Source organism: Centruroides vittatus, unplaced genomic scaffold, assembly GCF_030686945.1.
Source record: "Centruroides vittatus isolate TY-2023 unplaced genomic scaffold, ASM3068694v2 contig_341, whole genome shotgun sequence".
NCBI classification, from domain to species: Eukaryota; Metazoa; Arthropoda; class Arachnida; order Scorpiones; family Buthidae; genus Centruroides; species Centruroides vittatus.
In genome coordinates, this window is record NW_027122166.1 from 1,638,199 (window position 1) to 1,665,830 (window position 27,632).

The 27,632-nt window shown below is 27.8% G+C and overlaps 1 protein-coding gene across 4 annotated transcripts in view; it reads left to right on the top strand.

Annotated features, from left to right (window-relative positions):
* Positions 1–27,632, top strand: part of Cdk12 (Cyclin-dependent kinase 12) — a 90,228-nt gene that overhangs the window by 58,532 nt on the left and 4,064 nt on the right. Inside the window, exons 9-14 of one of the 4 annotated variants that reach the window (XM_067268881.1) lie at positions 2,210–2,341; positions 3,153–3,424; positions 7,178–7,353; positions 9,654–9,885; positions 19,083–19,346; positions 23,417–24,113. In XM_067268881.1, coding sequence (XP_067124982.1) covers positions 2,210–2,341; positions 3,153–3,424; positions 7,178–7,353; positions 9,654–9,885; positions 19,083–19,346; positions 23,417–23,442 — 1,102 coding nt within the window. In that variant the 3' untranslated portion in view covers positions 23,443–24,113. Of the gene's footprint in view, positions 1–2,209; positions 2,342–3,152; positions 3,425–7,177; positions 7,354–9,653; positions 9,886–19,082; positions 20,552–23,416; positions 24,114–27,632 lie in introns of those variants that run through there. The other 3 variants (XM_067268880.1, XM_067268883.1, XM_067268882.1) reach the window with 3 other exon arrangements.

The window sequence follows — 27,632 nt, forward strand, 5'->3', positions numbered from 1 at the left end:
ACATCGCAGTCAATATTTGCTCTATTTATTAACATTTTTACATATTTTATTTCTCTTTCAATTAATTCATGTATAATTTTAATAGTAAAATTTAACGCATTTCAATATATGCACATACTGATTTAAAGTTGTCTGTGACTGAAGGATTGGCACTGCGTCAAGACTGATACCACTGTGTCTGAAGGGACACAGAAATTGTGATGGCGATTATGTTTCATTTTATGCACAAGCGGTCATGTCTGTAGGTAGTCAGATTTAGGGTGGAGGAGACTGTGAGACAGTATGCGTCTGAAAGGAACACTACAGAATTATCATAACAAATACTCATTTATTTAACACATTATATTTACAGCTAAAATTACACATAACATTAGTAATTTTTTAGGCACGAGAGAGAGTTTACACTTGGGCATGCGATGATAAATACCTGTAGTCGTTGGGTTTCCTTTGAGGTCAGACACTTGATTGGCTTGTAATATGTCCTGATTGGTAGGTTTGTTGAGGAGTTCACACACTTGCACAGGCTATTCATCTCATAGGAAAGACTGTTCTGGAAGGGTATGATTCTGGTCACTGGCTGTCAGCGGCAAACACTCAATGTCGACTAACTCTTAATGAGAGACGAACGAACCGTCATCATCAATCCCTTTTTCTTTTATTTGGGATTATTCTCCCAATTTCAATGCCCTTTTTAGGCAATGTTGACTAGTTAAATCAATAATTTTTTTTTTTGTTATTTTCCCAATACAGTCAGTCAGGAAATGTGTCATCTCTGCACAAGGAAGCAAGTCTGTGGGAAAATGGGATCACTTACTGCTATCGTGGGGGAAAAATTTTTTGCAAAATTATTTAAGTAATTTTTTTTTATTTAGCCTGGGTTCTCACATGTATGTTAGTATTCTATGTAAAAAATACTTTACATAATATAAATGAATAGCATAAATTATATACAATTGAGAATTTTATTTAATGCTTTTAATTATAATTTGAAATAAGGTGCATATATAAATATTTTTGTGGTATTAGTGAGTATGAATGCAAAGTAAGACTATTGATTAAACACAAATTCCATTGAATTTAATTGTGTTGGTTTGTTATGTGCAAGACAGGTAGAGCAATATAAGACAATAAAACTTTTAAAAATTATTACAAAGATACAAACCATTCAAAATGTAAAATATTGATTTAATATAGAAATTTATCAACGATATATCATAGCATTTTCGATTTAATCATGTGATATCTTGTCAAGAATTCATTAGTCATAATAATGATTCTTCAAAATTTTTACTTACTTTTATATAAAACATTGTAAAGATTTTGATGTTCTCTTTTGTTAAAGGAATGTTGCTTGTTGAAATAACATTTTACAAAAATAATTGTAAGTAAAGAACAAACACCTTTCAGAAAGATGAAACAAAAACTTTACAGATGAGAGATCATATTTTCTTTTTTGTTTATTTTTGGAGGGTTGTAGTACAGGTCTTTATTTTTTTCACTTTTTTTACAGTAATAGATTTTTCTTTCTTCTCTGATTTTCAAATGGAACACTAACTTCATTTTGCTAACAAATTGAAGTTAGTGTAATCAATCACTTTAGATGGATATTGAGATTTCAGTGTATTTTTTAATATTTCGGATCAAATTACATAAAAGTAATTTTAAAAATTGTATTATTGCCTAACTAAAAATGTTTTACATGGCTAGAAACTAGACAATTGTTGGAAAAGGTATTTTGAGGCAATGTTTACACAATTTCAAATTAAAAAATGGGCCTAATGGATCTTCTGTAACTAATAGATTTAGTAGAAACTGCATAACATCTGAGAGTTTAAATAAAATGATTAGCTGAAAACTATTAGCCAATTAACTTTTTGTAAGGTGTGTTTCAGGTTTTTTTGGTAGTTTCCCATTTTATTTTGTCTATTTTGCATCAAATTTCAGTATAATAATTGTTTTCATTTCTTCAAAGTAAAAATTTAAAAAAGTTGATGATGTATACTACGAATATATATATAAATTATCACCATTTAATCCAGCATTCAAAGATTTATTATTATAATAAAAGTTAATAAAGAAATTATTCTCTATATATTGTTTTTTGAGTCTTATTGTAGACTTAATGTCAATTCATGAAATTATCATCTACTGAAATGCTTTTTATGTTTCATATATCAATGTATATTAATCAATGCAATAATTATTTTAGAATGCCACCACCTGCCTTAGATTTATTAGACCAAATGTTAGAATTGGATCCAGAAAAAAGAATTACTGCTGAGAGTGCCTTGAAATGTCCTTGGTTAAAAGATATTCATCCAGAATGTATGGAACCTCCAGAGTATGTATAATTTAGCTTTTAATGCATTTTCATAAAGTATTGAATAGGATTTTATAACTAATTTTTAAGAATTAAAGTTTATTATAAAAAATTTTAAGATTTAAATATTTGTCATGAGCTAAGAATTACTTGACACATACCAAAGATATCCAAATAAAACTTCTGTTATGAAAAATCTTTCTTTATTCCAGTACAGGGAAAATTATTTTTTTTTGATTTCTAATACATTTAAATTTTGCATTATTAAATATTTATATATATATGCACTGTTTAAATTTAAACTTATATGTATTTTGTTATATTTTTATCTAAATAATTTTTGCACTCTTCAAAGTTCATTATAAGACATATTGAATAGATTTCATGTTAAGTATTTCTTTTAGAATTATATTTTTATGTTTGGGCAATTTAAATCATCATAAATATTGCTAACCAGTACAATTTAAAACCAAGAAACAAATGACACAATCTAATTTCAATTAATTTTAACTTTTTAATGTGCATAATTGTCATAACTTAATTATTAAATATAATTATACAACAATTACAGATTTAACAATTATGGACTTGAATTTTTCTTTCTTAGACTAGTTTAAAGGTTTGGAATTCTGTTTTTAGATTATATCAAAATTTCAAATATATAACCATTTAATTAGTTTTCATAAACTATTGTATCAAAGCAGTCAAAATGTATAATTTTAATGAATTTATTACATAGAAGTTTTTTACAAATGATGTATTTTTAACTTGTTATAACATTAATTTTATTATAATACATAATAAATATTAATTAGACATTGCCCAATTTTAGTTTGCCACATTGGCAAGATTGTCATGAAATGTGGTCAAAGAGAAGAAGACGACAAATGAGGCTGGAGCAAGAAGCTATAGCTGCTGGAATAAATCCAAATATGATGGCAAATCAACCATCTGACATGTCTTCTGGGCCCATAAGTAATAATCTTACACAACCAAGTCAGCCAGTGAATCGACGTAATCGTGGACCCGCAAGTGAAAGCTGGTCTGGAGGAACCGATAGTACAGTAGAAAATGAAAAAGTATCAAACTATGGTGATGTCAGAGGTAAAAGACAAATTTAAGATTTTTTAAGTTAAGAAATGTCACCAGAACATACTAATTTGTATTATATTTTGATTAAATTATTTATACTTAAAACAAAGTTTTGATGTTTTTTGCACTTAAAGTAAGATGTAATGAATAAATAAATCAGTTACATTAAAACTGTCACCATTAATATTTGGGCATAAAAAATAAACTTTTTTTGTTATATTCTATTTTAATACAAAAAACATTTTATCATTTTTTATTTCACAAATTTTCTTTATACTATAATTTTAAAAATTTATTATTAATTGACATGAATTTATTTTTTCACGAATTTACATTTGAAAAACAGATTTATAGCTAGATAGGTAAATTTGAAATAACAGTTTCTTATTTGAATCTAATTTTGGCTTTTTTTGTTTTTATAATACTTACCTCATAACATGATAAAAGTGCAAATTAAAATTTAATCTTTATAAATAATAGGAAATATCTTTTGTTACGATAAAATTTTGATGATAGATAACATTAGAAATTACTCATTAATAGTGGCTTTTATATGAATAATTTACTGCATTTGATCTCATAGTATACAATGATGGGTTCTAACGTTAAGACATAACAGTTGAAATCTGTTCTAGATTTTTCTGATATGTTAAGGCTCACTAAGGAGTAATAGTTTAATTATATTATGACAATAAATTGTATTTTGACTGAATCCCTCTTATAATCAAATATCCAGCAATGATTTGTAACTTTCCCAGTGAAAAAAACAAACACAAAATTCAAATTGTCTGTGGTGCCATCTGATGAGATTTTGTTTTTAAAAGAAATAACTTATATTATTAATTAATATAAAATGGGAAAAAGTTTAATTTTGAGGATAGAGATGAGTTTTATTTTTAAAAAAGTTGTAAATGCTAGTAACAAGTAAAATTGTCATTAGATCCCACCCCACTGAAGATATGACATATAACTCCTCTACTTTCCTCTTGACCTTTCACCACTTTAAATAAAATAGACACCAACACATGTCCATGGAATTTCATTTTATTTTATTTTTTTTTTTTTTTGGTCAGATGTCTGAAAGTATGGGGATTTGCAGAAAATATTGTGTACATAACAGCCAGAAAGTCTGACCATTGTAGCCCATCATGAATTGGTTCATCTTGTAATAAAACCAATATAATTAATTGCATATTAAAAAGTTAATTTTGGAACACTTAATGATGACTTTGTCATTTTATTACTTGTTATTTATATCAATAATGTGAATAATTGTGGAAATATCAAAAATATGAATCGTAATCATAAAATTATGAAATATTGCAATTTTGTTGATTTCATTTTTTGGTTAATTGATTTTTTTTTTCATGTAATTAATTGAACTCTATAATTTAAAACTGATGATAATTTTTTTCAGAAACAGTGTTTGTCAGAAATAATGTAAATAAAATATAATCAACAGGAAAAATTACATGCTACAGAATCTAGAAATAATACTTAATACCAGGGATAGGCAACCCGTGGCCCGTGTCTCACAAAATATGAATAAATATATCAATTTCCCAGCTTAAGGAAGTATTCAACAAAAATTCAAATGTTATTTTCTACAACTTGTGTTTGTGAATAGTTTTTTCACAATGAATTTAGTAAAAATTAAAACAAGAAACCGGCTACAGACACATCAATACTAATCTAAAACTAGCAGTGACGAATATTTAACCAAATATTTCCAATATATTACATTTACATCAATTCTAGAAACTAAATTAAGTATAGCTATGCTAATTTATAATTATATATGAATAAATAAATCTGATTTACCAACATTTTTTTTTCTTTCTCTTGTATGCAGTCTGCATCAGTTCAAAAGTCTTAAAATGCAGCCCTTACATAGATAAAGGTTGCCCATCCCTGCTAAATACAGTGTTGAAGTTGAAATTTCTTTTTTTACTTAGCATATAAGTATGCCAACAAATCTGCCAGTTAAACTAGAGGTAGAGGTTGTTATGCTAGACAGTATGGATACGAAGTACATCGTTTACAAAAACAATGTATATGCATTCAACAATGAATTGTTTTAGAAGAAATAAGAAACAATTCCTTTCCTTTGTATAAAAATATTTTGCAACTATAATAATAATCATATGTCATCTAGTTGTAGGTAGAGTTTTATACCAGCATATCTTTTCTATTTGTGTGTGAACAATAGGATGTCAAATGTACACAGCATTAACATTCTTACTCTGACATATTTGCATTGCATTTTACACTTCTGAGGCCAGCCTTTATCCAAGCTTCTGTCATTAAAAATGGAAGCAAGTTATTTCTAAACTAGGTATGGGTGGCTACACATTCACAGAAAAAGTGATTAAACTTTCTGAAATTTTCTTATTAAAATTTGATAAACGTTTTTAATAACAGACACCTTAGACCAGTGATTCCCAATTTTTTAATGTCATGATGTAAAATAAAAATATAAAAAATTTTGGCAGAAAACTTAAAGAAATAATATATACATAGATGACACAACTTTAATTTTGTAAGTAATCCTTAAAATTAGCAATAAGAAAGATATTTGAAGAACTTGATATAGTTTTATTTTCACACTGTAACATAATAAAATTTACATTATGGTGAATAAAAATAAATTTGATTGTAAAATAAAAATCTCATAAAATGTTATTCCTCTTGCAAATTGGAAGCACTCACTAATTTGAGGGTCTCTCTAAAAATTGTTTTTGTACACAATCAAGTTGCATGGTTGTGCTGAATGCCTGTCAAAAAGTGACTCATGCTCACATCTAAAAAGGACACAAGTTCTTTTGGAATCACGATTGACACACTGGATAGAAATGCTCAAATAAAAAGACCATGTAGTGTGTGAATGACCTAAACAAAATGGTAGATTCCATCAGTTATACAAATTTTATTGTATTAGATAGAGATATAAATTTATTTTAAAAATCAATTATAAAATAATTTATTAACAGATGTTTAAAATTTCAAGAACTTTACAATAAAGTAGATTTTTTATATTTATATATTTAATTTCTTAATATAGTTAAATTTATAAAATTAATCTATTCTACATACAAAAAATGCATAGCTTAAAATCATCACAATAAGTTTTTCTGTCACAAAAGAAGAAAAAATAGAAATGGTGGCATCAGAATTGACATTAAATTTTTTAACAAGTGGGCAAAGCCCATGGGTAAGATTTTAATAATTGGTTTCAGGTGAAAATTTTAAAACATCAGAACTTATTTTAGAATAAAATTAAACGCTTTATAAATATCTTAAAATAAAGTAATGATGTCGTATCAGAAGTGTGAGGGGGTGGATGAGGCTTTGTTTTTCATACTCTCCAACCATGACATATTATCCTGCACTGTTGATGGTCCTCTCGTCAGGTTGGAATCTTGTTATGATGAAAATACTATAAAATAGGTAAATATTAGTACTTGTAGCAAAATGCTGATTAAAATTAAATTGAAATTTAATTTTGTAATTACAAATTCTGTGTGAACTGTCAAAGGTTTTCAATTTATATATAATCCATTTTTGTTTTTTTTTTTTATTAAATATGAAAAGCGTATTTAAAAAATATACATATTTCACGAGTGATTTTTCGAAAATAATAATTTATCAATGCATTATTGTTAATATTATAACACTAAACTATTCTAAAATATGAAAGTAGATATTGATAAAAAATAATTTTTTCTTATTTGCATATAATGATATTAATTACATGATATTCCCAAGAACCAGCAACAGGAAAGGAGGAATTGAAAAAATCCACTGGTCAAGATGTAAATACTGAAGGTTGTAGTCAATCATCACAAATTCAGTTTGATGATAATCTTAAGGCTGTTATAAATACTTTCCAAAAGCAACAAGGTCTAAATATTGGACAACTTGCTAGTCTTCTTAATGTAAAGGTAGGATATTGCAATCTTATCAATTAATAAATTATTATTATTTTCATGAAAATATTTATTTGCTTATTTCATCTAAGTGCACTTAATACATTGATAAAACTAGTTCATTTTTAACTGTGATACATGCACTTTTGCTGTTACATTGTGGGATTTACAAACTTTTTGAATAGGTGATTTTCCTGATTATTTGTTTTTAAATTGAGTAATATTTTCACATTTATAACCATTTAAAGAATTAAAAAATAATTAAGATTTCACTTTTTCAAATACATAGTGTTTTGTTTGCAAATGATATTAATATATTATGAAGTAGAGAAATGTTTTAAATCATTTATTAATTCAAGGAGTTATAAAATTGGAGTCTTCAAAATGTCTCCTACATCAGTGAATTTTCTTGAAGTTGTTTAAGTTAATCATTATTAATTTGATACTTTGAATTTTGTAATTCAAATATAAAAATAATTATTTTTCTTTGTTTTAAATGCAATTGTTTAATAATATTTACTATTCTTGATTACTTTTTAATAATAATAGTAAATTATTAACAAGTATCAGTGTCAAATAGGAAGATTTTTTTAAATCCAAAAATTGTGTATTGTTTTCAACATTATAATAAGCACTTAAAATTAATTATAATCTAAGGTTTTTATTGTCATAAAAGTATTTCTTTCTGTTGCTTTTTAGTTTTTACTATGTGCAGTCTTTTATTAAAATGAAAATAAATAAATAATTTGGACGCCAGCAACATTTGGTTGCACCATCTGTTAAGACATTTTATATTTTTAATTATTATAAAATGGCAAAAAAACTTAATTTTGAGGATAGGGATGGATTTTATTTTTAAAAAAATTGTAAATGCTAATAATGAGAAAATCATCATTAACCACTCAGCAGTGAGCGACAAATATATTCGTCAAGGGCGATTGTGTGGCAGGGATGAGGGATGTATATATTCGCTAAATTCTTTTGGAGGTATTGCCAAAAACTACCGCAAAAAAAATTCACATAAAAAATGAATTGTGTAACAATAAAAAAAGGCTTTTCTTTACTAGACAAAACTGTTTACAAAATCTTTTTCCGAAACGGTAATGAGTAAAAACGCGTGAAAAAATACTTCAGAAATTTCCCACATTTCTTCTCCACAACTAAGTGGTAGCACCACATCTGACTGTTCCACTGTTGAAAAGTTAAGTCAGATCCTACTCAAGATATGATATGACCCTCTTTATCTCCCCATTCCCTTGACCATTAACCATCAAAATTTAATAGCATCAATCCCCTAATACACAAACCTCTTATTTTTGCTTCTCTCAATGTATCAAGGTTTCAAGTCCAAAAGTGTAAAAATCTATGGAGGTCATTTTTTGGTATGGACTGATTGCCATACTTTCTCTCTGTTATATATAACAGTCTGGAATGTCTGGAAAGTAATAACAAAACTAATTTTACCATAGGTTTATAAACAAGATATAATTTGGTTAATATCATTCTAATCGGATTTTGTTTGCAACCTCCAGCAATTATTTCCATGTCAAAGAATCAGTTTTAACTGTTTATAAAGAAAATTCATCAATGATAATTGTAAATGATTACAAACATTTTTGTAACTTTTTCCAACAACATAATGAAATGATAAATAAACATTTCAGTAATTTAAAATATTTATAATACATAATCTAAATGCATGATGAATACCTTTTTATACTAAACCAGAGTTGTATCCACACATGGCAACATTGTCCACACTAATGCTCTTCTGTCCTTCATTCTTTTCAAGCCCCACTGCCATTCCACACAAGTTTAAAAGTAAACAGCATAAAAAGTCCCAAACAGTTGGCCACTGGATGAAACAGAAAACAGGCACATAAACTCAAATACTACAGGGTACTACAGGATATAGAAGAATAAAATTGATAATATTGTTTGAAAGTTTATTCTATAACCATTTTTAAAAGTTTTAAAAAATTAAGTAGTTCTCAGCCAACTATAATGAAAATACTATTTATGTGTGTGTGTATAAGTTTTTTTAAATTACATTTCTTCAGTATTTCTATATATTGCAATTTTATAACATTATAGAATTGAAATTTTTAAAATTTGTCAGCTATAACTTTTTATGTAATTTAATAAGTTGGGCCTTTTATTTATGATACTTGTATACTTAAAATACCTGTGAAGCATTACAAGAGAGTAGTAGGATTACTAAGTACAATATATTATTAAATTATATTTATGTAAAATTTATTAAGAAATTATTCGTAGTTGATTTCCAAACTTATAAAAATTGTTTGAATTTTCAGGTTGATTCAAATACAACACAGTTATTAGAAACTTTAAATATACGCTGGTTGTTAGAAGCAGCAACTAAACAACCTCAGGAAACGTCTCAGAGAGGAAATCAGAGGTTAGGTTTTGAATCATCACAGTCTTCAAGTAGTCTGGGTGATCAATCAACAAGTGGAAAACAAGATAAATTAGGATGTAAAGATATTTGTGATGAAAAAAAAGATGGAATAGCACCATCACATTCAGGTAACGCAGATAGATAAAAAGAAAAAATAAAATAAAAAGTAAGATATTTTTAAAATATCATTATCATACAGAATTTATAGTTTCTATAATAGTCATGAAATTTTGAAATTATTTCCACCAGTGATCTTCAAACTTTCTTCATCCTTGAAATAATTCTTACTGAATTTTATTTACAGATTGAATTTCATAATAGTTAAAATTAAATACAAAATGTTAAATATGCATAACTTTTTAAAAGTATAATTTTTTTCCCTATGTAAACATAAAACCTAATGCAATATAAATTAAAAATCTTTATAAAAAATAAATTCCTGATATATTAAATGATCTTGCAAAATTGAAAACATGTTGCTCTGAAGTATAGTTTGAATATCATTAAATTAATAATGAATATATTTATAATATACATTATTTAACACTTATTAAATTATATTTAGTTGTTTTTCTCACATTATTTACTTAGTTGTTTTTGGTATTACATTGATATAAGATGTAAAACAAAATTTAATATAGTTTTATTAATTATTAATTTAATAAATAAATTAGACCGAAAAATATATTAAAAATGCAGTCAGTTCAAAACAATCACAAAACTTTTAATTGTAGAATAACACAATTATACAGTAAAATCTGCTTATTGTAATCATTTTGGTATTTGCTTATAATGATAGTAACAACTGAATGATAAATAAATGAGATAAGTAAATAAAACTACAATTTGTGGATATTCTAGTTTTATTGACTGATTAATATTAAATGTGCAACTTGATTTATTAATTAATAGTACAGTAAAACCTGTCTATGGTGACTACCCACGGTTCCTTCAAAAAGTGGTCTTTTAGATAGGTGGTTGTCCATCACAGGTGGTGCCGTATTTCCGTATTTCTTTTGCACACTTTTTAACCATTTCTAGTAAGCAAAACTTGAGGTGAGCAAAAATACGTAAATTTTTTCAACAATAGAGCTGTATTGATATTGTATTTTATTTTTATCAGATAACTCGATTTACAGGAGTCATCGTAATTTTATAAAACAGATTTAATACCAATATTTTGAAGATTAATACAATACTCGCATTTTCTCAATTATAATGCACACTTTCTTTTTCCTGACTTAATTAATTTAACTTGGTTCTTTTCGTTTGCTCCTCAGTTATGTGTATTACTTCATCAATATACAAGCACATTGTATCTCTCCATCTCTTTGGTTTTGGTTAGTTTAATCTTATTTTAACTTCAAAAATACTGTATTTTTTTAATATTTAATACTTTCTTAAATACAATAAGAAAAATTATTAATTAATAATAAAACTATTTTATTATTTTTTTAATGCGATTTCACTATATTCTGTGATTGTCATTGGATAATCGCGGAATTAAAAAAGGAAGGTTGCTTGTAAAACTGATTTTTGCATTAATGCATTTATTTTTTTTATTTATTTATTTATTTTTTTTAAATATTTTGTGTGCGAAAGTTACTTGGATATTATTATTCTAAAAATATCGTGGAAATAAGGTAGGTTGATACAGAAACTATTTATCACACACATACTGTATATGAGCATGAAAAAAATAAATTTAATCAAACGATGAGATCAGCCAATTAATTGGATTATGTACAATATTTTTATACCCCTAAGGAAATTACTGTAGGTCTACAGTACAATAAATTGCGTTTTCCACAGTTAAAGTTTGCCACTAATTGCCATTGTGATAAACCATTTTCACTTTCTCTGATAATTTTAACACTATCTTCTAATGACAGCACTTGGCATTTCTATCGTTTTCAGACAATTTGGAACAAACTGAAATGAATTTCCTTTGTTGCTAGACTAATTCATTAACACTTCCACCTAATTTCAAGGGTGGGAGAAGTGCCCGAAATGGGTTCGAACAAGAGTTAATTCATTATACTAGGCAGGGGGAACATTGTTGAGATGGGTTCGAATAATAGTTTATAATAGATATATTCACGGAAGTGGCTGCTTATTACTGTTGTTGTATGTTGTTTGGGACCAAAAATTTATGCCTGCGGTCGCGTTACACAGGTGGTCGTTTAAGACAAGTAACTTATACAAAGACTATGTATAAACTATTCCGTGCCAGAAATTTTTGCCCATTTTGACAGATGCTCGTCGAATGCAGGTGATCGCCTAAGCAGTTTTCACTGTACTTCATTTGATGTTAGTCAATGATGACATTAAGATATAATATAAAAAATTCTTGTTAGCTTTAATATAATAATATCAAAACTAGTTACAATAAGTGAAGTTCTTTTAAGTTACTTTTAACTTACTCTGGTTTCCAAAAATTAAGGAAAAATCACAAAAATTGCAATAACTCAAGAAGTTAAATGCTGATTTTAATGAACTTGAGAAAAAGTATACAACACACAGAAAGGTGTAAAATAACATGAAAACAAATTACAGGACAATTATGATGTTATAGTAATTAGAACATGTATGAAATTGAGAAATTGGATATGTCGGTTTGGTATAGGTAAAGTGTCTATGAAGTTTGATTACCCCAAGCAGCGATACAGCACTTATACATTGATGTGTGATGCTGTCAATTATTCAGTCTATGAGGTCAGTAGGAAGTGAGAACCATTGTTCTTGTAAAGCTGCACTAATCCTGGCAACAGTCTGAGGATGAGAATCTAGAGCAGCAGTACATTTCCTAAGAGCATCCGAGACATGCTCAATGGGATTCAAGTTCAGAGATCGAGCTGGCCATTCCAAGTGCTGAATTGTTTGGTGTTAAAGGTAACCTTCCATGATATGATCCCTGTGTGGTCTAGAGTTATCATCTTGTAGGATGAAATTATCACCTATTGCACCGGCATAAGAGTGCACATAGGCATCAAAATGTCATCTCCTATACATTTTGAGCAGTCACGGTTTTACATGGAAAGATGTGGAGGTCTGTGCTCCCACTCAGAGAGATGCCACCCCAAACACACACTGCCTCCTCCATATGAATCTCTTTCATGGATGTTTGATGAATTATAATGTGTTCCAGTTTCTCTCCAAATCAAAAAATATCTGCTATTGCTTTTCAAGCTAAACCTGGACTCATCCATGAAGAGAACAGCTCTCCATTGATCTGCAGTCTAATGGAAATGTTGATGTGCCCACATCAAGCACTCCCTTCTGTGATGAGAGGTGAGCAGCACACAAATGGCTGGTTGCTTCATGTACAGACCATCTTAATGAAGCCATCTGTGCACAGTAGATGTTGACACTAGGGATTCTCATTTCCCAGTTTTTTTCTTGTCCTGGGTAACTTAATATGTCCTGCAACCTCCAAAATCATAATATTAATAATGCTGTGTAAAATATGTATAAAAAATGACTTTTGAATTACGTAAAAATTTTCTACAGATAGAAAAAGTTTATTAAAGTTTGTTGGAAACTGCTTACAACAAAAATGCCTTTGAATTGAATTGAAAACTTAAAGAAAATAATGAAGTTAGATCAAACTTCTAAGTTAGAATGTAATTTTTGTTTTTTAAATAAAACATAATACAAAATATTATTGTTAATTTTTATAATAAAATTTTAAAATGCAGACATGGTCAATACTCCAATCGCTCAATTTGATTCTTATTTTATTAAAAAAAGGTTCTACTACCAAAAATGCCCTTTTCAATTTAATTTATGCGGGTGGAATCGACGTTAATGCATTTAAGAGAAGACTGATATGTGTTTTTTCACCTGTAGCCTGGAAGATTTCTAGTTTGTTTTCCAGATGTGTTGCAGTACGATTTTTGTCCTCTAGTATTCTTGATTTTTGTATACCTCGGCTGCTTTAATAGTGGCATCAAACTTATAGCCCAATAATTCGGCAGTTTGTTTGTCTTTAATAATCAGGTTTACGATGAAAAACTTCATACTTTTAGACTTTGTACTCGTTTGTATCCTTGCCCAATTTGCACAATCTGGCGTTATGCAGTTATTGAAGCTACTGGGCATGGTTAAAAATTAAGATAGCATAAGCACAATTATTCCAGATATTACAGGTTCTGACAAGTAAAGAATTTTCAGAATTTTGTCATAAATAGGCTACATATTGATTATTGACAATCTGTGACATGCCATAACAAGTAAAAATTTTAAAAAACTAATGAGTAGGCGTAAAATTAATAAATACAAAATGTATTCTGGCAGTTTATGGGTTAATTATACTATTTGCAAAATTTCCTCAACTTTAACACAAAATAAGAAAAAAGTGAATTTTTAAGAAATTTGCTGGATTTCCTGGGATATTTCTCGGGTTAAAAAATAGCCAGGATCCCATTGGAGAAACCCTAATTGACTTCAGTGGCTATAGCAAGGGAAGACCTAAATTGGGTTGGGGTTAAGATTTTCCTTCATGTGCGTAACTGCAAATATCAGTCATTAGCACTTAACATAACTCTTGGTTATTGTTGGATGAACTTTCTGGGTGCCAAATCTGTGGTTCAAAATTCTTGCCAGAGTCTATGAACCACAGAAGGACTCACATTTAACTACAGTAGAGAGTCGTTAATCGGAATCGCCGGTAATCGGCACGATTTTCAGTCGGACTGTGTCGTGCTGAATCGAACGTTTTTGATATTAGATTTACTTCTAAAGTATAATTTTCATGTTTTTATATTCTTCAATATATTTATTTTGTTTGTACAAAATGCAGAAATAATTTTTAACGATACGATAGCCTCGATTATTATTATAAAAATTTTTGTTAGGCTTAAAATCGACGAAAATTCAACACGAAGTGACACGCAACGGAGAAAAATTTGAACATCGGACAGGTTAATATATTTTTTCGTACATAATTGGCAATCGGAACAAATGACTAATCTGAACCACCCCAGTCCCCAAGTGATTCCGATTTTTGACTCTCTACTGTATCTAGCCACTTGCCTGATTTTGAAGTGCCTCTAATTTCCCAATGGCTCTTTGTTGCAGTTCTTGCAGCAAATAATGCTTCAAAGTCATTGTAATGAATTGTCTATCTCAGATTTCTTATGTCACTACCACAGCATAACTGACACTCTTACTCTTAAACATGCATTTTTATGCTACTTGCAGATAATGCATTCCGATGGCAATGCCACTATTTTGCATATTGCAGTTTTGTTCAATGCCTTTTATTTAAGAATATACTCAAATTTGTAGCAGTTGGTTTATTTTTGAATGAATTTTTGAAATCTTGTGATTTTTCTTTAATTTTTGGAAATCATTGTAGTTTATTTTAGGATATGCTACAGTAATACTTTGGTTTTCATTGCCTTTGGTTATCATTGGATTCATTTTTCATCAATTTTTTTTGCAAAAAATTTATATCGGTTTTTGTTGGTTGCCTCAGATTTCATCAGCATGCCCAAGTGACTTCTCTGCTAATTTTACAAAAACAAAGGGCGACCCATGTGTTTTCCTGCTCAGTGTGACGTTGTTTCTCGCATGAGCATTACCACACGCGTCTAGCTGAACAATGGGTGTATTCAAAATCTCAACGTGCAGCCAGCATCTCTGTTCAAAATTTTAAATGACTTACGGTTGCTGCCAGCTTGCTTCCAGCAAACTGCAAGCATTCTTTTTGGTGCTTGATACATCAGCAAACAAGAAAGCAGCTTACATGAGGCTGGTCAGAGCTCTATTTTACATTGATAATTTTGAATTTAATTTATTTGTTGATGAATAAACCCCAAATAAATAAATATTTGGTTAGTACATTAATGGAATATTTTAATACACTATATATTTACATAAGACATCACATAATTTTTTTTTTTAGTTGTTAAAGTGTAACCTTAGGATTGATTGAATTATTTAAAACTCCTACGGTAATTTAAAAAATCATTTTTATTACTCTTTTCGAAATATTCATTTTTCATTAAGCTGTTCTTGTTAAATAAGTCGAAAAATAAATTTAACATAATGTGGAAGTCCACATTGTTCACCATTTTTATTGTTTTTCTCTCCCAAAATTCCCAGCAGTCAGTATTTGTGTTCTCTAGAAAATGCTAGCAGTTGCATCACTTCTGGCAGCATCTTACTGGATTGATGCTGAGATTTTGAATATGCCCAATTTCATTGCTTTCCTTTCCTTTTAGCTTCATCATGGGAAATGCCATGTTAAATGTTTATTTATTCTTTACATTAGTCTTTTATATTCATTTTATATTAATACTTTATTGTTTTAGTATTAAACACTATATTTATTCTGTATAAAATGTATTTTTGGTACATAGTTTGGCATGTCTAGAATGAATTAATTGGATTTAAATTGATTCATATAGAATAATTGCCTTGTTTTTTGTCAGTTTCGGATTTTGCCGATAGTTTTTAGACGGATTATTGACGAAAACCTAGGTATCACTGTATTTCTGATATCTTCAGATGACTAACAACAGTATTTATGATTACAATAAGTGAATTCAACTGTATTTTCATAGATTAGTATTGAGATTGATTATATGTATATATAATTCGTTATGTAAATTATGTTATTTTGAGAGTCAGAAAATCTTGAATAATAGAAGTTGTTTTAGAGACTAGATTTTTTTTACATTTTTGTTTTATGTTTTTAACATTATAGTTAAAAATACATATACATGTAAAAATATAAATCTTTAAGAATTTGTTGCATGTATTTTCATCTTGGATTTTAGTTTCAATTAAAATTTGTGATAGTAAATATTTTTAACTGTGGATCACAATGCATAGTAATTATATATGTAATTGTGAGTTTGAAATGGAAAACAATAGTTTTTAGTGCTTAATTATTAATTGTTGAACAAAAAGTCAACTTTTGGTTTGGTTAATTTTGTTGTTATAGATAGCATTGTATTGTTAATATATTAGGTCATGCTTGTTTTAAAATACTAATAAATTTCAGATTGAAACATGGTAAATGTTTGTGTGCTTGGGTTATTAGTGTCATACATAAAATTTCTACATGTTTATATAAACCACTGTTTCTCTTTCTGACAGTTAAGAAAAATTCTACCATTGTATTCACATTTGTTGCTTAGAAATAGCATTCAGCTAAGATATAATTTTATCTAGTACTTCTATAAAATTAATTTGAATATATTTGCAATAAAAGACATCATTTTAGACAAGAATTATAATAAACAATTTGTTTCAGTAAAAACTAGAGCTTTTAACTGTTCATGATAATTGTTCATTTGTTACATAATATTTAACTTTGTTTTCATTTATAAAACTATAATAATTTACAATTGGTACATACATTTTTTTATATTTCTATTTTATTTTAATTTGAAAACTATAGTTTTTAGTTTCTTCCAGAAAAGATACATTCACAATTAGGGCTCTAAATAATCCTGTGGTTGAGATAAGTTTTAAGTACAAAATATAAAACTTGCCACCCTTCTACAGTGTTTTTTAAAGTTTATATTTACAAGTTTTGTTTTTTATAGTTTATACATAAATACATGTGCTATCTGTAACAATAGTTTATGTAATTGTTAACTTTTTTCCTTCTAAATAAAATTTTAAACTGAACTTTTTACGTTTAATATATGTAATATATATTACGATGTGAATTTGTCTCTGTAAACCATATAATCTGGTAGACGTATCTCACTGTGAGATATGTCTACCAGATTATATGGTTTACAGAGATGGATTCACATTGTGATACCATACAGCAAGTCGATTATATACTAACTAGTAGCCCGGGATGCCCCCTAGTGGGCGTTCTAGCAACATTACAAATTCCTATGAAGTACATTGACAGACGGACGGACACGCATACAATGGGTTATATAGATAGATTGTTATATTGACCAAATAATAATTTATTGGCCAAATGAATAATAATAATTTATATTGTTAATTAAAATGTTTGAAATATGACACGTGATAGGGGCGCCTCTAGTGCCTGTTTTTGACATAACGTTATGCGGACGGACAAGCGTTCAATGGGTTATATAGATAGATATATATATTAGTTTAAAGATGCTTTTCTTTTTGGTTTCTGGAATTTTTGTATATCAAAATATGATGATAAATTAAATGGTTATTAAAACTTAAGATCAATAATGTCATCATCACTATTGTAAAATGAGTTTTATTAATAGGTATTTGAAGATATTAAAGAGAAAAATGTTATTAGTAACATATGAATTTAATTTTTAACTAAAGATAAGATTTGCATTTTAACTAATGTTGTTCAGTTTTTTTTTTTTTTTTACATTAGAAGAGAGAAAATTTGTTTAGGCTCATTGACAAGAAACACTAAATCAAAACTGCAATTCCTCCTTGTAATTTATTTATTAAGAGTTACAAAAATTTTATTGATAAATGAATATTATCCAAATGTTTAAGATAGCAAATTATAATATCAAATATAATCGCAAATGAAAGATTATTAACTGCTTAATTAAGTAGAAACTAAATTTGAAACAGTATTTTGATAATTTGAAATTCTTTAAAATTTAATCTCTCTTGTCCATTGGTCTCTATGAAACTTATCACCATTCTATAGTTTGTATATGTTTCTCTGTGTGTTTATTTTTTTATCATTATTCAAAAATAAGATGGTACTATTTATTGTTATGATTAGAGATACAATTTTTAAATATGATTCAAATATATACATTAGATCAGTATTAAGTTAGAAAATTAAAACGTATTCATTGACTAGAATATCTTTTACTTATATTAAGTATTTAGTATCTATAAAATATAGTGTAATATTACTAAATAGTTAACAGTATAAATGTTAAATTTTAAAAAACTTCATAAAATTGAGATTCAATACATTAAAAATATGTATAAAAGGTGAGATTTTAATACCCTTTCTGTCCGATCGAACTGAGTTCGATTGCGGACAGAAAGGGGTTAAAAATATGTATAAAAGGTGAGATTTTTTTAATCATCATATTTGATTACAAATAAGTTTTAAGAATGGGCATTTAATTATTTTTATGTGCTCATTAAAAGTGAAAAATTAATATATTATTTTAATAATTGTTTGGAATAAAATATTACTTAAGTGTAATTATTAATTGTATTTGAAGTTATTAGATAATACATTTTGTTTTAATAAATAATCATAGTTTTGAATAGAATTTTGTATTTTATATTTATCAAATAATTTTAATTTTTATTTGAAAATTAATTATATATTGTAAATTTAATAAAAGTTTCTAAGTGGTTTTTAATTTGTGTAAAATAATAGGGCGATTTGGAATCCCTAGGGAAGATAGGCAATCTGTTGGAGAACAGTGTTTTAATCCTGGATATAGAAATGATCATCCCAAAGGGTTTGTAGATAAAGGAAGCTTACAAACAACTTCAAACATCAGTGGACAACCTTTATCTCATGACAGATATAGTGACAATATACAAGGCACTAATTTTTCTTTATCTGATGTGAAAGCGGCATTGGCTGAACTACTAGCTGTCCAAGGAAACCAGGTAGTTATACCTGCGACAAATCCAGGTATAAGCTCTCACAATAGCTCTCTTAGTTTTAGTTCTCAAAATTATTCGAGATCATTTTCTGCTGACAGACAAATGTCAGACGATAGTTTTTCTCATTCTGAGACGGGGCCTGTTTTAAATATTTCATCTCCATCCAGGTCTAAACCATATCGTACTGTATCCGACACTGTAGATAATTCGTTATCTAAAATTTGTACACCGAGTACTAGTAGTTTTTCAAAGAATTTCTTTCTCCCTGATAGAAGAAACATGTATTACAATAAAGATAACCATTCAGAAAGAAATCGGTACAATTCTGTCGAAGATGTTGATTTTTATCAGCAGCAGATACTGTCACTGAAATCAGGTTCTTATCAACAATTTCAAGAAAAGAATAATGGTCAGGGATTTAAGTAATATTCGTATGCTTAATTTCATTTGAATAAGAATTTCAATTAGAAATGTGCATATATTCATAAAAAAATAAAATAACTGTGTGTAATCTTGTAATAGATATTTTCATTGAAAATTTGTACAGAAATTCATAATTGTAATTGTGATTCATTAAGTTATCTTGAAGTTTTGTCATTTGTCATTCTTTGATATGAATTTGGTGTAAAATATAAAATTTTTAATTTCAGAGTAAGTATATAAGACACAACAAAATTTTTAGGTGTTTGATTTTATAGCGATTAGAATATATTACATTAAGTTTTGGATTGGCTCCCTTTATTACTTAAATTTCAAAGCAGAAAGAATTAAGTTTCAAAATAATAAACAAGTTACAATTATCTTGTTATAAGAGACAATGTTAATCCAATATTTATATATATTTTATATCTTGCTATCTTAGGAAAGTAGAATTTTTTTAAATGTTTAGAAAGTTAAATTCAACTTTTGAATTAAAGTTCTACTTTAAACATTCTCTGAAATAAAAGTCTGAAGATGATGAATTTGTGCTTTAACATTACTTACACTGCACAAGATCATTGGATTAACATTGTTACAATTTTATAAAACAACTTTAAAGAAACTTAAAAGCAGCAATAACTGTTGCTTTGTAAATTTACTTTCATTTGTGTTCTGTAACTCTGCTTTACTGGAAAAAAAGAAAAATAACTTAATTATTGTGAAAATGGAACAAATGTGTAATAATCTCATTTTCAATAAACTTCAGTTCATTACAGTTTTAGATATAATGGAATGAACCAAGTTAACTAACAATACGATCTATTCTTTACTCTTACTATTTTGTTAATTTATATATATCTATATATATGTAGATAATATTATGAACATTATTATATGAAGGTTAAAATTCTTTAATGGAATATTCTGTATGAATTGCATATTTTCAAAATAGCTAAAAATAATAATAATAATAAAGGTAGGTTTGATATTTTTATATATAGATGTATTACTAGAGTGAAACATTTGAAGTTATTATATTTTACCAGCTTACTAAATAACTAGAAGATGTTATATATGACTAAATAACAGTAGTGTACCATTTAGATTTATTTAATTACTATTATAAAATATCTTTATATATAAAGTACATATATTAGGTTCTATTGTTATATGCTAATTACGTTTAATTATCATGAATTAATGCAATAGAACAATGGGAAATCATAAAAAAAACACCTAGGTATTGAAATACATTTGCATTTTAAATTTTTGATGAGCTTAACTTTACGTAAATTTGAATTTAGCATAAATTATAATTGTATCACTAATTTTTAAAACATAAAATATTGTCTTTTAATATATTTTGGATTAATTTTCGTACTGCTTTATTATTTTACTCAAAACATAACGATAATAATTACTATTACATATTGATTTATATTTATATAAACTAGATAGTACATAGTAAAGTATTGTATAATACACTATATTGTGCAGTTGTAAAAAAAATGCTTAACATTGATTTTTACATGCATTAAGTCAATACAGATATGGACTGCATATACAGTGAAGGTCCCATAAAAATTACAGTCGAGTCCGCATAAGTTGTCATAGGTATAACTCGACACCGTCGGTTAAGTAGTCACTTTTCTGTGGTCCCGGCCGACTTACATAAGCATTAATGCTAAAAAACTCTGGTTTACTCAACACCATTTAACTCATCACCACTGGATAAGTCAACATACTTTTGCTGTTCCACACTCGTCTAGACGTCTGATAAGTTGACTCCCCTCCTGAAAAAATTAGTTCACACTGCATTTTTTCAGGAAGGGAGTCGACTTATTTATTAATATATACATATTAATAAAAATGCCTTAGTATTTTATGTATTTTTATATATAAAATAATAACAGATGAACAAAAAGAAAACATATGATCTATATCAATGTCACAGCAGAATCCGATTTTACATTTTCTCACGTCATGTGTTATTTGTAGCATGTGTTTGACATTTCTGTTAGAAATGAGTGTCCAAAAGCCAACAACGCTTACGCTGAAGGAAAAATATGAACTTGTGTCTGAATTTGAAAGTAAGAAAACTTTGCAAGCCAAATTTTCAAAAACACCTTCCAAGAACAACATTGGTGGGAATCCCGAAGAAAAAAAGAGGAAATTAAGAAACTTTTTCTTGGGTCTTCGTCACAGCTGTCTCGAAAATGCCAGAGAAAGTCACTGTATAAAGATGTTGAAGATGCTCTGATACATTGGCTAAAGCAAATTTGTTCATCGAATCTTCTTGTTTTGGGACCAATATTGAAACAAAAGGTGATGGAAATTGCTCGGTACTTGGAGTAGAAACCAATTTTAGTGCCAGTGATGGATGGTCAGAGAAGGTACAGTACATTGCACTACTGTATTTTCCTAATTGTAGTTTTGTGGGTTTTTTCAAGTTTGTTAACAAACTGCTTGAAATATAACATCGGAAAAGTATGGTAATCAGTCAAATTTTGACCCTCTCCTACTTTTTGCATTTCTCAACATTCTGACACAAGCACATAAATGAAAAGAAACATTCTGTATGTGTATATCAGCATTCATTTTGCATTATATTTCAGTAATGGTTCAATCAAAAATTTTGAAACTTGATGGCATATATTTCTATTTACATGCTTTGATGCTATTAATTTTGGTGGGTAAAAGTCAAGGGGATAGTCATATGTCATATCTTGAGTGGGATCAGATTTAATGAAAATTTTATTTTTTATTAGCATTACAATTTTAACACACCCTACCCCAAAAAAAGCCTTTTGCTTTTTTATAATAATTCATATTAATACTACTATTTTTTAAATAAAATCTCATAACATATGGCACTACACATAATTTTAACTTTGTAAATTATGAGTTTCGGGAAAGTCATGTGAGAGATATTGTGTGAATTTCCCTTAAAGAAAAAATTGTTTATTTTAATTTTTTTTAGTTACCATTTAGTTTTTAGATTATGCTTCTATGGGTTTTTTTAATGTTATAGATGCACAGAATTTAGAGATTAATTCCTAATTTGTATATTTGATGTAAAGAAATTCTTTAATACCATTGATTATTATATAAGTGATTTAACATTAAAATAAGATGTCAGCTATCATCAAAAATTCCGTATTTATGAAATCCCATTGTTGTTTTTGTTAATTTAATAAAATAGTTCATAATAATTTATTTATTAAGTATTGAGTAATATAATTAAGAATTATTTCTTTCTGATGGACAAAAAATATTTTCATTTGTTATATAGTTGTAAACAAGAATTTGAGTGCTTTTTCTGTGATTTTATTGCATTTATAATAAGATTATAGAAATATTATTTTTATCATTTAATACATTAGTATTTAATTGTTATTTATGGCAGAAATTCAGTCATGAAAGAATGAGTTTTCTTAATATGGTCAATACCTTGATATTTTATAGAAAATAATATAAATTGAAAAACATATATGACCCAAACTTATATTTACTCTTTTTCTACAAATAGATATTATAAGATGCATTGAATCAAAGGCTTTAACATAAAACCTAACAGTGGTTATATTTGTAATATTTATACTGTACATGAAACATATAATCAAAATTTATTTTTTAATTATATATGTTTGTAAATAAACTTGCTTAATATTACAGTAGATACAATAACAACAGAGGAAAATTGATATGAAAGTAGAAGATGCAAAAATAGTAATTTTGAAACAGAAGAAAGAACTAGAAACAACTTGAATCTGATGATGATCTGCATTTATATACTTATTGATTGTGAAACAAATAAAATAACTGTAATGCAATGTTTTCATTCCAAATATTAAATATTTGTTGTAAAATATTACAATGATGTATGAAGCATATAAGGTAATTAGATATTTGGTTGAGTTGATTGCACAGCTGTGTCAATAGTATATTTTTCAAGTACAGATACTCCACATTACATTATTTATCTTTTATGAAAGCTCTATTAGTACTTGTTTTTGCAAACAGAAAAATCTGAAGAGGAGTTTTCCTTTTATGATAAAAGATGAAAAACAAAACTAGCATTTAGAGTCATTGTGTACTTTGAGCAGCAAGAGGAGCTTCTAAACTCCTTCACTGGAAACTACACATACCATCAAGCTGCCACAGCTTTAAACTATGTCTGTTAGCATCTGTGCTTTTTATATCAATTTATTTGCCACATTCATTAGTAAAAATGCAGCAAGGAAATGTTAAGTCCATTGCTTGATTTGAATGTTCCGTGTACAAAGATGGTGTTCTTTCTATCTGTATGTAAGAAGAAATCAGCAAGTCTTTTCAATAAGCATAAGCTGAGACAGAATGGATGATGGTGTACTTACCCCATCATTCCTATTTTTATTACATATTAATATTATTTTGTGTTTTATGGATTTAATAAGTTAATTTTGAGTCTAGGAATGGTCAGAAATGTTCGAATATAAATTAATGGTAATTGCTTCTTTGCTTTATGCCATTTCAGCTTAGAAAAGGTTTCTGCTTTTGGATAGAAGGGACCTTGTATCTGTTTTTTTTTTTTTTTTTTTTTTTTTTTAGTTGTCAAAGAAAATATAAAAAAACGAGCCAAGATCATTAAAACAATAAAGAAATAGAAGTCAAGTTTAAGAGAGAATTTTAGAAGTGATTATTACATTGAAGGAAGACAACTGATAAGTCACTGATCTACAGAAGTATTGAATATAAATCTCAAGAGTTTAGTGAATGAAAATGAAAAATGGATGAATTTACTTGAGTATTTCAGATCATTTAGCAATGCTGCAAATCATTTAATAAAGATTTTCAAATGGTAAATCAAATTTTAAAAGCACAATGACTGAAAGGAGAATTGAGTTTTTAGTATATTAGCTAACTGACTATGAGCTTATCTACAGATAGACATGAGGTGAGATTGATACTTGTTATCAAAGGAAAAATAAATAATATAATATTTAATGTTGAAATAAATGTTCTGTAAAAGGAAGATTTCAAAATACTTAAGATTGTGAATTATTTTTTTTCCCCCTCTAATGATGATGAATTTATTGTGAAAATACAATTGTTTTTCTTAAAATTATCTTCAGTTTCTGAAATTAGTGGATTTGATAGACATTATTATTTACATTGCAGTTAACAAAAATATTATTCAACTGAAATAATATTGCATAATGAACAATTTTTATTATTTTGAGCATGTAGAGAACTGTTGTAAAGTTTAACAATGATGGATTCTTTTCTCTTGCATTTTTAACATAAGACTTAGCAAACCAAGTCAGAGCTGGATAAATTAGTTATGTATGATATTATTTTCTGAGTACACTTACGGGTGTATCTGTTCAGTATTTCATTAAGTTTTGCACTACAGCATTTCATTTAAGCTTTTGCAGAAGTAAATGAATGCCCTTAAGTTTTGTGAGTTAAATACTTCTTACTGAAATTAAGTGGAAATATATTGGAATCAACAAATTTAACATTATTTAACTAGTAAAAGTATTTTAAACAACAATAAGTATCTTTTATAAGATAACATAATGTTTCTTCTAATTTATCTTGAATTAGTTTTCTGCATAAAAAAAATGTATAATAAATTCCATTTTGGTGGTTGTTTTTATTTTCCATAATATTAAACTACTCATAACTCGGAAAACTCTGTAAAAATGAGGGGGGATCAAGAAATGTGATGTGTTCAAGAATTTTGTCTTGTTATAGTTTTGCAATTGAAATCTTTGTCATACGTTTAAGCAGTTTACTAGGGTATGTAGTCTTCTTGGAAGATAAATGAAGAACTTAAAGTTTTATGAGTGGTTAATATGTAAATAATAATTTGGATTATAAGTAAACATTTTAAAGGTAAGTCAATGTTAAAAATTCTATGTATATGTGCGTATGTATAATTTTTAATCTCGATCATTCCTTATTATGACCCTCGGAGGAAAAAAAATTTTTCTTGGAGTTTTATATTGAACCTTTGCATTACTACCATCACTTATATATCCAAATGCTTGCAAAATATTGCATATTTGTCGTCTTGTTAAGATTTTTGCCATTGGTCTATGATCTGCGTAACATAAAAAAAATTCAAAAAGTAAACTGTGATGTTATCCACTTTCAATTCTCTCCTTTGGTTCACACAGAGGAATGTTACTTAATTAAAAATTACACTAGTGTATATGTGTACAGGAACTTTTGACTAGTCTAAAATAGTTTTAAAACTTGTAACGAAATTTTTCAACTGGAAAGATGAAGTATTTCATATGCAAAGTTTTTTGACTGTGTGAAGATGAGGAACAATGAAAGTTTAATCATCACAAGTCGATGATCTTTTTCTTTATGATTGTTCAAAGAGAGAGAAATTTTAAAAGGCGATATTTTGTTGTAATCGAAAAATTTCGTTATTAGTAATAATTGCCTTTAATTGAATTAGAGAAAATTATTACGCGTATCGATGTGAGGTGTGTGTGTGTATTTATATGATAGTATGGAAACGGGTATATCTGTTCAATTGTAATTACCTATTTTTCACTTACGTAATTTTTTTCAAGTAGTTACTCAAAAAGTTTTGCGTTATCAGTAAGAGATATAGTGATGTTACTAAGAAAATACCTAAATTTCTTATTACTTTTGTCACAACATTGCTAAATGTTTTTCTTTATTTTAAAATGGAAATGACTTCACAAGAATTTTAGCAAGTTTCTTCATGTTTGCAGTCACCAATAATCAATATAAACCGTGGAGAAAATCGAGTTAGTTCATTAATTAGAAAGTTGTTAGAAAGTATCTGTTAAAACAGTAGCAGTGTACTGTTTAAGGTACATAAGTACTGTACTGTACATATCTGATATTACGTATTTGAAAAATATTTTAATAATAGCGATGTCGACATGCAAGACATGTCTGTGAACTTAAAATAATTTTTAAAAATTCGTGTTTATGCTGGTCAGTTTTAAAAATATTACCGTTTATTGCATTAAAAATTCACTTTTTGGATAAATTATCGTTGAAAAAAACAGTATGGCTATTATAAAAATTAATTTAGTTAACAATACATTTTTATTATTTTCTATTTTATTAACCGTTTTGTGTATTAATTGATGCACTAAAACTTACGACACGTAAAAAAGTTATTTCATTATCAATGAAATAAGTCGAGCTGTAGTGTTACTGAATTCACTATTAAACTTTTTGAGTAACGCAGAACGGTCGGTATCTCTCAATATCGAATTGGAAAAAAAAATTCAAAGTACACAAAGAATAGAAACGAAGACACGTAATTTTTGTAATGAAATTTCGTAGAACGTTAATTGGAATGTTCATTATTAATTTGTAAGAAACAAAAATTCAAGATATTTTATCATCTCTTGGATAATAATGCTGATTGGTTTGTCACGTATTTTGGAATGCATTCGAATTTTTAACTCTCCGAAGGCCATTCGCCAAACAAGCTATAAAAAATTGGGATGTGCCAAATATTCGTGAATTTTCGACCGTTTAAAATCATCATATAATTTTTATTCCACACCAATAACAATGGAAATGCGATTCTTAAGATCTGTTCGATTGGTTTGGATAGTGTACGTTTTTACATAACTGACGTTTGGGCCATGCAGAGCGCTATGAGACCAAAAAATGGTGCACGACTATAACTGCAGACCCTCCAGCCGACCCGTCAACAGGTGAAACCGAGATCCCGACCTGGGTAAGAGCATGGGTCCAGCGCTTTAACTCGGCAATAGATGAGGACATGCTGGGAAGCCTTGTTGACGGACTTGACCAGCCTTGTCTACGACGTCAATAGACTGCAGCCTCTGAACCTCCAACAGGAGAAAGTAACACTAATAACCGCCGTCTGAGAGATGATGTGTGA